Here is a 15135-nt window from a genome sequence, read left to right as displayed (position 1 = left end):
TTTGGGGAACAGGGGCTCTACAGTGCAGAAGTCGCCTGAGCAAGGACTTTAGAATCAGAGTTAGGTTCAAATCCTAGCCCAGTGACCTTGGACAATCTTGTTAGCTTCTAGAGTCTGAGGTGTTTTCATTTGGATGGTAGTTGTAATACTTAACTGGCATCATTATAAGGGTTGGAGATGATGAATATAATGTGCCTAGCTAAGTAACCTTCAGTAAGTTGTAACTGTGATTAATTAATAATTAAAGATTAACCCAGTGAAATTAATTTGGTCATTAACAGGTGGTCCAGTCTTTTTTCTACATACTAACTGAAATAAACATGTTTTTATAAATACTGGTGTAGTCATGTGTATGTTTGCCAGTTGTATTTCTTATCAGGTTACTAATGGGAGCAGTAGAATGGATAATCTTCAAAAAGGTGTTATTTGCTTAATTTTGTTTGAGTATTTTCAACACATGACAGGTTTCCAGATTTTTTTTTGAAGAGAAAGATAAAAGAATAAAGCTAGAGCCAGTGACTCTGCCCTTAGCCCTGCTCATGTAATTTTTCTTAATACTTGAGAAGATTATGCTGTGAACTTAAGTGCTGTTACCGCTCACATGAATTCGGTTGTTTTTCTATCTGCTGACACTTCACAATTGTTTCTCTAAAGATTTTTCTTTTAAACCCTGCATTTACTTATTTTATCTTAAAGATAATGGGGTTGTGGGATGGTTGACTTCATTACGTGTATTTCTGTAGACACTTCTTTTTCTCTGTCATCTGTAACGTGTCCAATTTGAAACGAGAAGTGGGAGAATCATGTTATAATTAAGGTTACTGAAGCCTGAATTAACTTTTGATATAAGTGACTTTTATAATTTGACAAAATTCTACAAGATATTGTTTCTCATGCAAATAGCAATTTATGTTGAGTTTCAAGTGATAAACTCTTCATAGAATCAAAGAAGATTACACATGAGAATTTGGGTGAGAAATCAAAAAGTAGTAATCAAATTGAAATTAAAGTAATACAGACTGCTTTTATATTCATTTGTATGTTTAACTTGGTTTGCATGTGTTTTTCACTATTTTTTTTTGAACTGTTATTTGCAGCTGGATATTGTGTGATTACGTACATCCTTGGAGTTGGAGATAGACACCTGGATAACCTTTTGCTAACAAAAACAGGTAATAACTAATGGCTACTAGCAGATATATACATTTTATATGCCAGTGATTTTTACTGTGGAATCGCTTAGTAACAAAACAAGTTACATTAGTGAAAGTAAATCATATATGTCTTAAAAATCCCTTTTTATGGTGCCTTTGAAGGAAACTCCCATCCTTTACAAGAATCACTTTTTTTTTTTTTTTAAAGATTTTATTTATTTACTTGACAGAGCGAGAGAGCACAAGCAGCGGGAGAGGCAGAGGGAGAGGGAGAAGCAGGCTCCCTGCTGAGCAGGGAGCGCGCTGCTGGGCTTGATCCCAGGACACTGGATCATGAGCTGAGCCGAAGGCAGACGCTTAACCGACTGAGCCAACCAGGTGCCCCCAAGAATCACTTTAGTAGTAACCCCGCAGGTGGTCATCTAACCCTTACTTCTGAAAATGCCTCCTTTGGTGGAAAGCCCATAATGTATGCAAGCAGTTGAGTCTCTTACTGTACAGCTCTAGTTAGAGTGTTAGAATATTCTTTCTCTTACCAAACTGTACTTAACTCACATTAATCCCTGTCTTTAATTCTTTGCTTTTCCCCTTGGAGTTCCATGGAATAATCATTCTCATCCCCCTCCTCCTTTTAACTCTTGAGCCCCTTGGCTTTAACCCCATCTCTAAGCAAACAACTTCCAAACTTACAGCTCTGTACTTCAGTCCATTTCATGAAGCTTCCGACTGAAATATCCAACCACTTACTTGACATCCCAATTATGTGGCCAGTTGTAAAAGTTGTTTGCTTCCTCCATTACCTGTGTAATAACCTGCTCCTCACTTCATTTTTTCCATCTCAGTAAATTGCAGCATCATCCACCCAGTTGTTTAAGCCCCAGGCTTAGGAGTCATTTTTAATTCTACTCTAGGTGTCTCACATATCAAAACTATTTAATAGATCTTGTCTACTCTTCTCCCAAATGGATCAGGAAGTTACCCACTCTCTCCATTTCCACTGCCTTGACCCCATTTGAAGCCACCAACATCTTTTGCCCAAACTATTTGAATAAAATGTGAACTCTTCACTGTGGTAAAGTTGTGGCTTGCCCACAGTGACCAGTTTGAATGTGTGGATGTCAAACCAGTCCTGCCTCAGGCAAATGCCCCTGTTGTTTTTCTCTCTGGAAAGCTCTTCTCAAATCATTTCACGCCTGACTTTGGTTATTAAGGCTAAGTTCAGGTGGCATTTCCTTAGAATAGCCTTTTCTAACTCTCTGATCTGAAATGGTGCATACTTGCCCACCGCCCTTCTCCATTACTCTGTTGTTGTTTTGCTTTCTTTTCAGCACTTAGCCACTAGCCGAAGCTCTCTTTTTGGTATAATTCAACAAATATTTATTGAGCACCTCCTATGTGTCAGGTATTTTTCTGGGTACAGGGGATACCAAAACAGAACAGACGCAAATCCAGGTCCTTGTGGAGCTTGTTGACTTCTTATCATCATCTCCCATTCAGGACGCAGGTTCCATGAGAGCTGGGACCTTGTCCATCCGGTCTGCTACCGCGCGTCCAGAGCCTTGAACAGCACCTAGCTACAGTGATTGATAAATCACTGTTGACTTAATGAATGAGTAAATATTGCTGCTCTTTGTAGTCTTTTCTTCCCTGGGCTAAATAATTCAAGTTTCATCAGCCTTCCACAGAAAATAGATTTTAAGTTACTCTTAAAATGGTCTCTCAGGGAAGAACATTTTCTGTTTTGTTAGAATTTCTTCAAAATGTGACACCAAGAATTTAACACATCAAATGTAACTTAATACAGCAAACATAGTCTAATTATTAATACATAATTAACCCTCTTAATTCACATCACCTGGAATTTCATATATTTAGTTTTAATTAGTGTGACAAATTATCTGTGGTAGAAACTGCATGTGGGAACCACTTCTGTGTCAAGGCCAGGCAGTCCCTTTGGTAACCAGGACCAAGGAGTGTCATAGAGGTGCTTGCCAGATTCGCCAGTTTAGCACAGGGTATTTATAAAACATTACAGTGTGTTTGGAGAGAATTGTAAGTTGGAAAAGGTTTTCCTGTGTTATCCCTTCACTGCCTTTTTCAGTTAAATCTTTTAACCACAAGAATCAAAGTACCAAAGTGATTCCATTTGTTTTTGTGTTGTAATCATTTTATAATTACAATGGAATTATCTGCTGTATAGAGTGGCATTATGTCTGTAATGTTATTTTCACATATCTTGTCTCTTCTTTTTGAAATTGATAAATAATAGACCTTCTTTTTCTTTTGGACTTGGAGAACTGCTCTGTCACGTGTCTGTGTGTGTGTGTGTGTGTGTGTGTGTGTGTGTGTATAGGGATATTTTAAGAATAAGATTTGGAAAGCGGAGTCTATTTAATATACTTTGGTGGTCCAGGTCACAGTTACTTGTCTTAATGGAATTAGAAGTATAAAATTTCTGAAGCAGAGGTTTTAAGCCTCTTGTCACCAGTTTTCCACTAGAGGGTGCTCCAAATTTGGCTTTAAAAATCAAAAACTTCGGGGAGCCTGGTGATGGGTATTAAAGAGGGCACGTTCTGCATGGAGCACTGGGTGTTATACGCAAATAATGAATCATGGAACACTACATCAAAAACTAATGATGTAATGTATGGTGATTAACATAACATAATAATAAAAAAATAAAAAAAAATAAAAAACTTACCATGTGCTAAATGAGAGATACATTCTCTTTCTTTTGAAACAGCATTTCTTTCAGTTATTTTTTCTTAACTTGTCTTTAGTTATTTCATCAATTTATATCATACAGTTACAATGTTAAGTCTTACTAGGATAAATTATTGTTTTTAATTTTCAAGTTCAGTTTGAATGAAATTAGATTATGTAAGGAAACACCAATTATGTCAAGACAAATGGAAGTATAATGCATTCCTCAACTTCTAAAAATTTGTAATGATTTATTTTTAAATTTGTTGTGTTTAGTCATTTTTTGCTGAAAGTCATATTTCAAAGAGGTTTTAAGTTACATTAATTACATATATGTTGTAATTAGACTTTGTATAGTTTAGACAACTATTATATATTTAAAGTGAATTTTGAATGTGGTTCATTGCAGGAAATACACTTCAGTACTTGTAATTAAAAATGCCTCGAATAACATGAAGCCCTTCCGTTGTATATTTTTAGATCCATTATGCCTTCAACACAGACTGCGACATGTTAAAATTTTAGATTCTCTTCTGTAACTCTCCAATCTCAGTCTTGGTGGAGCAGTATTTTTTTAATGATAAATAACATTTCTCCCATTCTTCAAAATAAAATACCTTTTGTCTTCTGATTTGCCAGCCTGAATAGATTTAGTGTCTATGACTCTGCTTTGGGATGAATGTGGTTTTTTAGAATGGTAATCACAGTTCCACTGGTTCATCTATGTCCAGTTCCCTGGTAAGAGAGATGGATCAGAGAGGAAGAAGACACCTAAATTTCATTTTACTGGGTATCTCTTGGGGATTTGCCCCCAACACGCTGTTGTACCTGTAAATTTAGATGAGACACAAAAGGGTCAGACTGATAACTTTAAGAGTGTGTGGAGGAAAATGTTTCACTGCATAGAAAGAATTGTAAAATATATACAACAATAATGTGCAAAAATGCGAAATGTGAGTCTTGATTCCAGATTTCTCAGAAAATTTTTTGCCTGTATTTATTGGGTTGTGGATACTTTTGCTTGGTTGAAGTATCCTCAGCTTGTCCAGCAGAGGGCGATGTGTGTCCACCATAAATGTGAAAGTCTGGAAATTCCTTTGTCAATGTATTGCCATGTGGTCACTTACAACATTGTTTTCCTGAAGCAAATTTGGAGTGAGTGGTGTTTCACTTATTAATGCAGTGATATAGTATTTTCTGGGCAAGAAATTAAAAATTTAAGCTCTACAGTGGGATTGGAAAACGTGATTTTTTTTCAGAGTTGGTGTCCTTTGAGGAAGCTTTTAGAAGTTTATCCAGGGTAATTTGATTGTGGCAGGGCTCAAATAGAGAACATGATTTGAGTTTATCTCAACTCTCAGGAAAGTTTTTTGTGTTTTTGTTTTTTGTTTTTTCATTTTTTAAAATTTGAGGGGGAAAAAACAGGACTAGTATACTTGAAAAACTTTGTTGTTTATGATAAAGGGACTTTACAATAGGATGAACATTTATTTTTATTTTTTTTTTTAAATATTTTATTTATTTATTTGACAGAGAGAGACACAGCGAGAGAGGGAACACAAGCAGGGGGAATAGGAGAGGGAGAAGCAGGCTTCCCGCTGAGCAGGGAGCCCAATGTGGGGCTTGATCCCATTACCCTAGGATCATGACCTGAGCCGAAGGCAGACGCTTAACGACTGAGCCACCCAGGCTCCCCTAGGTTGAACATTTAATATTAGTATATAAATAACGGAAAAACATTCACAAGTGGAAACTAGGAGCTAGGTCTCTGTAGTAAATGGAAAGTTCACTGTAGATCCTAAGGATGGCTCTTCCAGTCTGGAGTTGTACATTTGTGTAGTGAGAGGAGTGGTGGTTTTTTGTCTGTCTCAGCACTTCAGAGTAATAAATACTCTCTGAATCTTTTGTCTGAAAGCTTGAAGTTAAGAAAGTCATTGTTAGCCTAGTTGGGCACTTTTCTTCTTTATCATTCTTTAATTTTATATGAAGTTGATTTACTTCCTTTTTTAATTTTGAGGAACAGTCTCACATAGAGTTAATATTCAGGCTCTAAAGTAAAAAGTCTGGGTTCAGATTGCCTCTCCACCATTGGGTTACTTTGGGTAAGTTGTTTATATCTGTGACTCAGTCTCTTTTCTGAATGTGCAAATAATAACAGGACCTCTCTTTGGTGGTAGTGTGAGGGTTGAATGAGATAATATGGTAGAGTTTTTGTATATACTGAGCGTATAGTAAACATTCCTTAAGGGCTGGCTAGCTATTATGGTTTTGTTTGTTTTACTACCAGGAAATAAGAATGCTTTCCTTTTTTGGCTTATGTAGCTTTTATTTGGAGTCATAATTTTAGGCATAAAAAAATTTACTTCAAAAATTCCTTTTTCCCACCCTAAAATCCAAACTCTTTTAAGTTACTGCCTTTTAAATTCTGTTTTGAGTGGCTCTTTATCTTAGTAGTATAGGAAGTTTTGTTTGTTTGTTTATTTATTTATTGAGAGAGGGGGGGTGGGTTGGGGGAGGGAGGGAGAGGGAGACAGAGAATCTTAAGTAGGCTCCATGCCCAGCGTGGAGCTTGATGTGGGGCTTGATTTCAGGACCCTGAGATTATGACCTAAGTCGAAATCAAGAGTTGGACACTTAACTGACTGAACCACCCAGGTGCCCCAGTATAGGAAGGTTTATAAAAGAGAAACAGTCAATGTGATCATTGATTTCATCTTATTCTTTCTGTCTTTTAAGGTAAACCTTGAGATTTTGAAAAGGAACATGTTTGATTATGTGTTTTATTTTTTTCTTGGGGCATAACAGAGTAGTTCAAAACCTTACCTAGAAAGAATTTAGTTAACTATTTAAATGGTGGTGCTTCCTAAGCTATTTGTATTTAAGTTAATTAGTTTGGTATGTACAATATACTGTAAAATCTAAATCTATAGACTTACTTTCTTAATGTGATTATTTATTCTCTGGGACTTGAAAGAAGGGGGCAAAAAAATTTTATGCATTTAGTAGGCACCCAGTACATGCTTTTATTTTTATTTATTTATTTTAAGATTTTATTTATTTGAGAGAGAGAGAGTGAGAGAGAGCATGAGAGGGGAGAGGGTCACAGGGAGAAGCAGGACTCCCCGCTGAGCAGGGAGCCCAATGTGGGACTCAAGACCAGGACTCCAGGATCATGACCTGAGCCAAAGGCAGTTGCTTAACTAACTGAGCCACCCAGGCGCCCTAGTAAATGCTTTTAAAAGGAATAAATGAACTAAGTTTTTTCATGTCATTTTTATCCATCCTTAGGTTTTCTAGAATAATCTGTTTCCTGCCTACACTATTTTTACTATAGACTATGGACATAGTATTATTTGCCAGTTTGATTGGTTTTTCTCAGTTTACGTATGCAAAAGAGAACCAAGCACATAAGACCACCCCTTTTTAATCCATAAATACTTTTTTAGTCTTTATTAATCATTACTTTAGATGCTTAGATAATGAGAAGGACTTACCTTCATGTGAATAGTTTTCTTTTTAGACACTGTTTAAAATCTGAGTTTTTGAAAGTTTCTTGAATATTCAGTATCAGGAAGTCAGCCTTCTTACGTTTACTGAAACCTATCATAAAGAAAATGTTAATGGTTGCTGTAAAGGGTGCTTTTTTTTTTTTTTTTAAGTTTGTTTTACAAGGACATCGTTTCTTCTCATTCGAATTAATAAAAAATGATAAAGTGCTGTATTCTTTGTGCCTAAGGAGCTGGAAATTACTTCATGGACAAAGTAACTTAGACTGAGTCATGAAGAATGTGTTGGGTTTCTATGGGATACAAGTGGAAAAAAAGCACACATTCCAGTAAAAATACCCAGAAGCTGAAATAAGCAGTGCCTTTGCAGGTAATACATAGGTTGGTTAGATAGGTTTAAGGTCACATTGTGGAGACAAATCAATCTACCTCCTTTTGTATCACCTTTTACATGGCAAAGCTTAATTCAATGGAAGTAAAACTGTAGATTAGGGTATTACTTTTTTTAAAAAGTTTTCTTATTAGGTGATATATTTCTTAAAGCTGGGTATTTGTTTTCTTTTGCAATAAATTATTTTGGAGAGGGTTAAATTTTAATGTACTTTAGAGCATTCAAGTTCCATCATAGACTAGCAACCATAAATTAGATTAATAAAAAGTTAGTACATTTTTATAGTGACCCCTTGAACAAAAAATGTGTCAAATTTTAAAGTAATGGGGTTGTACAACACAGGGAAACTGTAACCATTAGTACTGAATATGTGTTTTAATTCAGTGGGGTGATTCACCTTGCCACTGTCCCCTTCACAGTGACCTAACTGCGGTTGAGAGTTGTATTAGTATAAAGTAGATCAGAAGTCCTCAAGCTTTGGCTTGTATCACTATTACCTGGAAAGCAAGTTAAATTACAGATTGCTGGGCCTCAGGCTCAGTTTCTGATTCAGTACATATGGTAGGGTCTGAGAATTGGTTTCAGTAGCAAAGAAAACTACCCATAATTATCTGAAAAGGTTATTAAAATTGTCCTTCCTTCTAAAAGTCCATATCTGTTTAGAGGCTGGATTCTCTTCTCTTACTTAAATCAAAACAATGTATCATAATAGATAGAAGCAAATATGAGAATCCAGCTGTTTCCTATTAAGCCAGACATTAAAGAGATTTGCAAAATGTAGTGAGTGCCACTCACCTCACCAAATTTTTTTTTTTGTATTAGAAAATAGTTATCAGAAAAAAATGCTAAAATCTTGTTGATTTATTATTTTTAGATTAATATCTTTAAAAGGTCTCAGTTTTAATTTTAAATGCAGTAAATACAATAGAGATAGCCCAACTAAAGCTTAATTGGGGTCCTCCATAATTTTTAAGAGCATAAAAGGGCCCTGAGACACAAAAAGTTTTAGAATTGATCATCAAAGGCCATTTTTGGGGGGTTTTATTGCTGTTGTTGTTGTTTTAATCTTCAAAGGGTTTCTGTTCTGCTTTAGACATTAAAGTAGTTCTCCAGAAGAAAAGAATACTTCAGGGAATAAAACCTTCATTGGCTTTAATGACTACAGAAAAAATGAAAATATATAACATTTAAAAATTTGTTTTTCTTGAATAGTTTGCCCCCTTTTCATTAGTTAGCTTAATTTTGTCCCTATTCATAAGAAACCTAAGGTCTTAACAGTTGAATGTGAAAAAAATTAAATGAAATATTTAGCAGATAATTGGAATGTCTATACTGATCTGTACTTAATGTCTTATTGTTCTTCATTACTCAAAAACTATAACTAAAAAATATTTCATCACCACTGTGCTTTTAACTATAAGTGAAAATAGCTCTAACCAAGTATATTGTAAAGGCTTAACTAACTATTAAGCATTGGTAGTATTGGGAGTGTAGCTTAAGGAGTATTTTTAATTCCAAAAATATAGGTTCCATTGTATCAATAAGTGGTTGTTCACCACCTTCTTTTTTTCTAGGTTTCATAGTAGGACAGCTTCAACATTCACATAAGAAAACATAAGAAATATACAACATTCATGTAAGAAATAAAGGCATTTTATGGAAAAATAGTAAAATGTCGTGTCATATGCAAAGAAGCTGAAGAGTGGGAAACTTACTGTAGAGTAGAATGGCAGGGAAGAATATTTGAATTTGGGGATTGTGTGGGATTTTCAAAAATAGAGTTTGGATTATAGGGAACAGAAGAAGAGAGTCAAGTAGAAGGATTAAGCAGAGGTGTGAAAAAATGGAATAAATACAATCTTGAGATTGGTCATATGTAATTATTGGATAGACAAAAGGGAAATTAAAAAAAAAAAAAACAACCTCTACTATGAAATGCTGTTCATTTCAGCAGTATCTGTTCTCTTTAATCCAAGAAATACAAACGCTTTGAACCACAATTTTAGAAATAAGTTAATGTCACTTATTCAAATAACAGGGAAATTTAATTAACACTTCTTATTCCCTTTGTATTGCAAGTCAGGGACAAAAGAAGGTAATTACAATCAACATTCAGTTTGTTTTATATACACTTTATCTCTTGACTGTTTAAGATTAATAGATTTGTTAATAGATTTGAATAAGCCCATACTTTCTGAATTTCTTAATTAAACATTTTTTTTTAATTTCATGAAGTGCATTTTTAAAATCATTACAAGTTTCACTTTAGACATTTACTTTAAAAGAGCCATTCCCTTTGGTATCAACAAGGATGAATTTTCTTAAAACATTAATAGCCTCTTTTCAGAATACATGACTCTTTGAACTTGCAAAGCATAATAATGGTTTCATTGTTAGATACTGAATCTTTTATGCCTTATAATTAAGCAGTACTCCTATTCTTTGAGAGTTTTCTTACAAGAAGGATAGAAATATACTCTCCATTTTCAAGCAGTGATACAGAGCTGACATTGGAATTCCAGTAATGCCTGTAGTGAAATGGAGAAAAGTGGAGCTAGGTTTCCTATTAAAAGATGGATCCCTTAAATAAGCCTTGTGTGATGGCTGATACAGTTTGATGTTAGGATAGCATGATTTGTTTTAAAAAATCAGCTTTGAATCAAAGATTGGTCAGTTAGGTTATCTGCTTAAGTGCTGAGTATCATTAGAAATTATATTGGTAACAAAACATTATATTTTTTTGAAGATTCATTTATTTCAGAGAGAGCTTGTGCAAGTTGGAGGGAAGGGCAGAGGGCGAGAGAGAGAAATCCCTCAAGCAGAGTCCCCACTGAGGATGGAGCCCAGCACGGGGCGGGATGCCACAACCCTGAGATCATAACCTGAACCCAAACCAAGAGTCAGCCTCTTAACCGACTGAGCCACCCAGCACCCCAAAACAAAACATTATTTAAATAATTAAAACCAAGGGAAGTTTGTCTGTACCTATAATATTGTAAAATTCTCGTCTCTTTAACTCTTGAAGGGTAGAATGGTGTTTGTCTAAAAAATTTGTAGAAGACAAATGGGAACTCAGAGTGAGAGTAAAGCACAAGATGAAGACGTTAGTTTAGCTGAACAGAGGATACATGTTTAGCTGAAGGCAGTGAAATCCTTAACAGAAGTTGATTAGGGACTTTTTACCAAATCATGGAAAATTCAATGATTGCATATTCCCTTGAACCTTAAAGGATTAGGAGAAGATGCTTTCCCAGTAAGCACTACAGTTATCAAAGACCTTATTCTAAAAGTAGTTTCTCATCTTTTTGGAATCATGGACTTCCCTTGGGAATTTGGTGAAGTCTATGGATTTCCCCAGAAATCAAACTTACCTCTGAAGCCCATTTTAGAATTCTGAAATGGTGTTTTTCAATCATGAGTAACACACAGAACTGTTTTAAATAGAAGTAAAACCCATTGTGTTGATATTATATTTTATAATCTTAAATATGTATGACATAGAACCTGGTATTAACTTCTTATGCATGTACTCTTCTATAACTATAAAGTAAAAACAGATTTATAAATTAAATGATGTTACAGATTAGCAAAATGTAATCCAACAACACTAATGTGACATGAAGTAATGTTGAAATTGTCACTTGTTGGGTGAATATGGTACAGATAGTATAGTGTGAGTTTGAGTTCAAAGTGCTGTTAATATCATATCCCATGTGAATATTCTTAAGCTGCTTTTCTCTCCTTGAACTACTTTATAACCTTTGTTTGTTCAGGATGTTGTCATGTAATTTCAAGGTCTAACCACTTCTGCTTCTGTTAGTGTTAGCCGGAAACAATTGAAGTAGCCTTGTTGTTTAATACCAGCCCAATCAAAAACAGTGAAATCACAGGATAGTACTAAGTAGTAAGGATCTAGGTGATCCAGACTCAGCCTCTATTAATTTTATTATAGGTCTTCATGGAAACAAGGCTACAAAAATTTTAAAACAAAACAACGTGTGAGAACTCTGTGGTTTCTAGAAGGAAATTTCTTGTATTAACAATGTTTTTAAAACTTGTCTAAGCTGTAAATGTGAAATTTAGATATGCAAAATAGTCACACTGAGTGCTTCTGCATGCTAGGCATTATCCTAGGTTTCAGTACTGTGCAAAAATAAATAAAGCAAGATTCTTGATTGTAAGACTCTTAATGGTTCAGGAAGAGTTTAGCTTGGGGGAGAAAGCTAAGGGAACAAATACTTTCATTACACACTTGGCTGAAGTGTTTGGATATGAATAGGTGGGGTAGGAGCCTCACTAGGAACTCCTTACCACATGTGTGCCTTGCAGGTAGGAGCCCTGGTGTGCACTAGAGGAACCGTTTTGCTAAGCTGTTACTTTGTTATTTTGGGGTGGGGACAACACCCTTTTTTAATTCTCTACAGGTTCCTTGCTCTCTCTATCTAACTATAATTCCTTCTCCCCTCACCTCCTATCTGTCCTTTACTATAATAGATAGACACATTTGTTTAAAAAGTTCTTATGAGACTTCCATCAGCTCCCCAATTTGAACAGAACGTTTTAAGCCTGGTGTAAGCTTTAAAAAAAAAGACAGGGAGATGATGTGGATAAATGGAAAACTTTTTTTTTCAGTGCAGTGGTTGCATTGATAATGACCACTTATTCTCTAGCCAGGTGATGATAGTGTTTAAACCTTTGGATACTTGTTCTTATGCATATTCATGTGTAAACTGTTGTTTCTCTTTATATATGAACTCCATGTCCTAGATGTAGTACAATGTCTGCTCTGTACTCCAGATCATTTTCAGGGTAGTTTTCTTTGCTGTTGTGTGAAAATAGCACCAGTGTCTATGAATTTTACTTAAATTTAATATCATTATTGACTTAAATTTGGACCTTTTTTTATTACCTGGCCTTGGCAAATCTGAAGTTCTTTCTCATTTTCAAAGTTGTATAGGATTTCCAACTTAATGTATTATTTAGTTTTTCATTGTAAGAACAGTGCCTGGGAAGAGTTGCAAATAATAAGATTGCTTATCCCTTTAATATTTAATTTTACTAATTCCTGGCAGTTGTGGTCTCAAGTCTAAGGGACATAAATACCAGTTCAATATATTTTAAACATCTTTAAGTCAGTAGTTATTAATATTTATTTTTGAACAGAGTTCAGTATTTTAAATTTTTTTAAAAGGTGATATTTGAAATATTTAAGATAATCATTTGTAAGCACCTTTAAAAGACCTGGCCATTAGATATTAAATAGCTTGATTTGGTTTTGCGTTCAGACTAAAATAATTTTTTCCTCTTAGGGACATAGCTTCTAAAATGGGATGAGGCTATAGATATAATCATCCTTGACTTAAATGAGGTTTTTTTGTTATTTTGCTTGACACACTCATCTACAGCTTAGTTGGAAATAATTACAATGACATTTAGACCATTTACTGTGTACCTGGTACTGTGTTAAGTATTAAATATATTATCTCTTTTAATTCTGTCTTATGAGGTAATTAATAGTAATAACCTATTTTGCAGTTTAGAAAGTGAGGCTTAGAAACATTAAGTGGCTTCGTCAGGGTCACATACCTGATCGAGTGAAACATGAAGGTGTTAGTTGTGCTAAAGAACAGTTACATGGCTGACTCAGAGGGCCTGCCAGTGTATCACCGTTCACCTGGGACTTCATGGCCACACCTAGAGTCACATTGTTTTCTGTTTCCAACAATGACCTAATGATGGGGTATAATATTCACAAGTAACAGTAATGATGCTCAGAGAAAAAGGTAGAGGGTTTAGCTAACATGGTAATGGTAGAATTGATGTATAAAAATACTTTGCAAGATGGCAAAAGTATGCCCAAACTCAGTACACGTACTTGAAGGAGCAAAGTTTTTGGCTGCAGCTCTTGATGGGGCAGGGGTACCTGAGCTTCCCAAGTACATGATGGAGGGTAGGTTTTCACATAAAACAGGTCATATAATGTATCACAAGACAAACGAGTGGGCAGATTGCACGAGGGAGATTTTTGGCTGGCTTTTTAAATGAATTCATTCCTTCATTCAACAGTGAGTGCCTACTGTGTGCCAGAAACTATTCTGAGGCTGGGGATACAGCCATACACAAAATGGGCATAAATCCCTGCCTTGATGAAGCTTGGGTTGTAGGATCCAGGGGGCTACTTTTTCTGTTAAAATGTATGCCTCTTTTATACCTACTTATAAGTCACAGGATGCTTTATGAATTCAATGGTGAATCATTCTCTAAAGTGAATGATCGGTCATGTTCTTACATATCTTGTCTGTGGGTTTAGGTAACTGTCCTAGGGTTTGTCATCATGGGCACTGCAGCTGTCTTCAGCTCTCGGTGGACATAAATACTGTGGCTTCCTAGTCTGCAGCTACCGAGTGACATGGAGTAGTTGAAAATGGTTCAGCTGAAGCTAAGAATGTAATTTGAAATTTGGGGGATTTGGTTTTGTTCTGGTAAGGGGAATAGTGATAAGTTTAAGGGTTCATCTCAGCAATACTTAAAAGAAAAGGTCTTCTGCTTATGAATGGAGTTTGTGTAAACTTTAGCATGAGAAATTTGCTACAAGATACTAATTTCTGCTAATCCGTTAAAAAGTTATCTAGCCTTGGCTGTCTTTGATTCTGAAGATCTAAAAGTGGAATATAAATTAATACTACTCTGAGATTATTTTAACTATAGCTTCATCTGAATAAATGTAAGTTAAAATGAACTGCAGAATGCTCTGAAGACCACTCCCAAGCCTGGGTTTAGAGGATTAAACAATTTAATAGACTTCATCATGAATTAATATTCTTTATGAAGAGACACTGCTTAGACCAATTATATGACATATCCCCTTCTCAGTTTTTAAAGATAATTCTGGAAACAAATGAGTTTCTTATCAATATCCAGGCAAACTCTTCCACATAGACTTCGGATATATTTTGGGTCGGGATCCAAAGCCTCTTCCTCCTCCAATGAAGCTGAATAAAGAAATGGTAGAAGGAATGGGGGGCACCCAGAGTGAGCAGTACCAAGAGTTCCGTAAACAGTGTTACACGGCTTTTCTCCACCTTCGAAGGTAAGTTGATCGTAGAGAATTTTGATAAATTCATTTCATAGAGCAAGAAAAGGAGTTGTTCAAATGTATACATTCTTTAACATCACTCTTTTCCAGAATGACACAGGCAAAAGTATTTCTTAATGCACATATAGTATCTATTTTGATAAACAGTCTGATAGCAAAAGAAAAAAGAATTTCTTGCTTTCCCACTAATTATTTGATTGCTAAATGCCACCAAATAGGAAGCTGACATTCCATAAGATTAGGCAAACATGGAGGCTTCAAAATCAGTGGGTTATAATCATTTTA

The 15135-nt window shown here is 35.3% G+C and overlaps 1 protein-coding gene across 3 annotated transcripts in view; it reads left to right on the top strand.

Moving 5' to 3' along the window:
• The window catches only part of PIK3C3 (phosphatidylinositol 3-kinase catalytic subunit type 3), a 140971-nt gene that overhangs the window by 102092 nt on the left and 23744 nt on the right, over positions 1-15135 (top strand). For all 3 annotated transcript variants that reach the window (XM_078060394.1, XM_078060393.1, XM_078060392.1), the window contains 2 exons: positions 1098-1172; positions 14676-14844. In XM_078060394.1, the coding sequence (XP_077916520.1) occupies positions 1098-1172; positions 14676-14844 (244 nt within the window). The remainder of the gene's footprint in view (positions 1-1097; positions 1173-14675; positions 14845-15135) is intronic.

The sequence above is a fragment of the Halichoerus grypus genome, chromosome 13 (genome assembly GCF_964656455.1).
Source record: "Halichoerus grypus chromosome 13, mHalGry1.hap1.1, whole genome shotgun sequence".
In the NCBI taxonomy this organism is placed as follows: domain Eukaryota; kingdom Metazoa; phylum Chordata; class Mammalia; order Carnivora; family Phocidae; genus Halichoerus; species Halichoerus grypus.
This window is presented reverse-complemented; position numbering and strand designations above follow the sequence as displayed.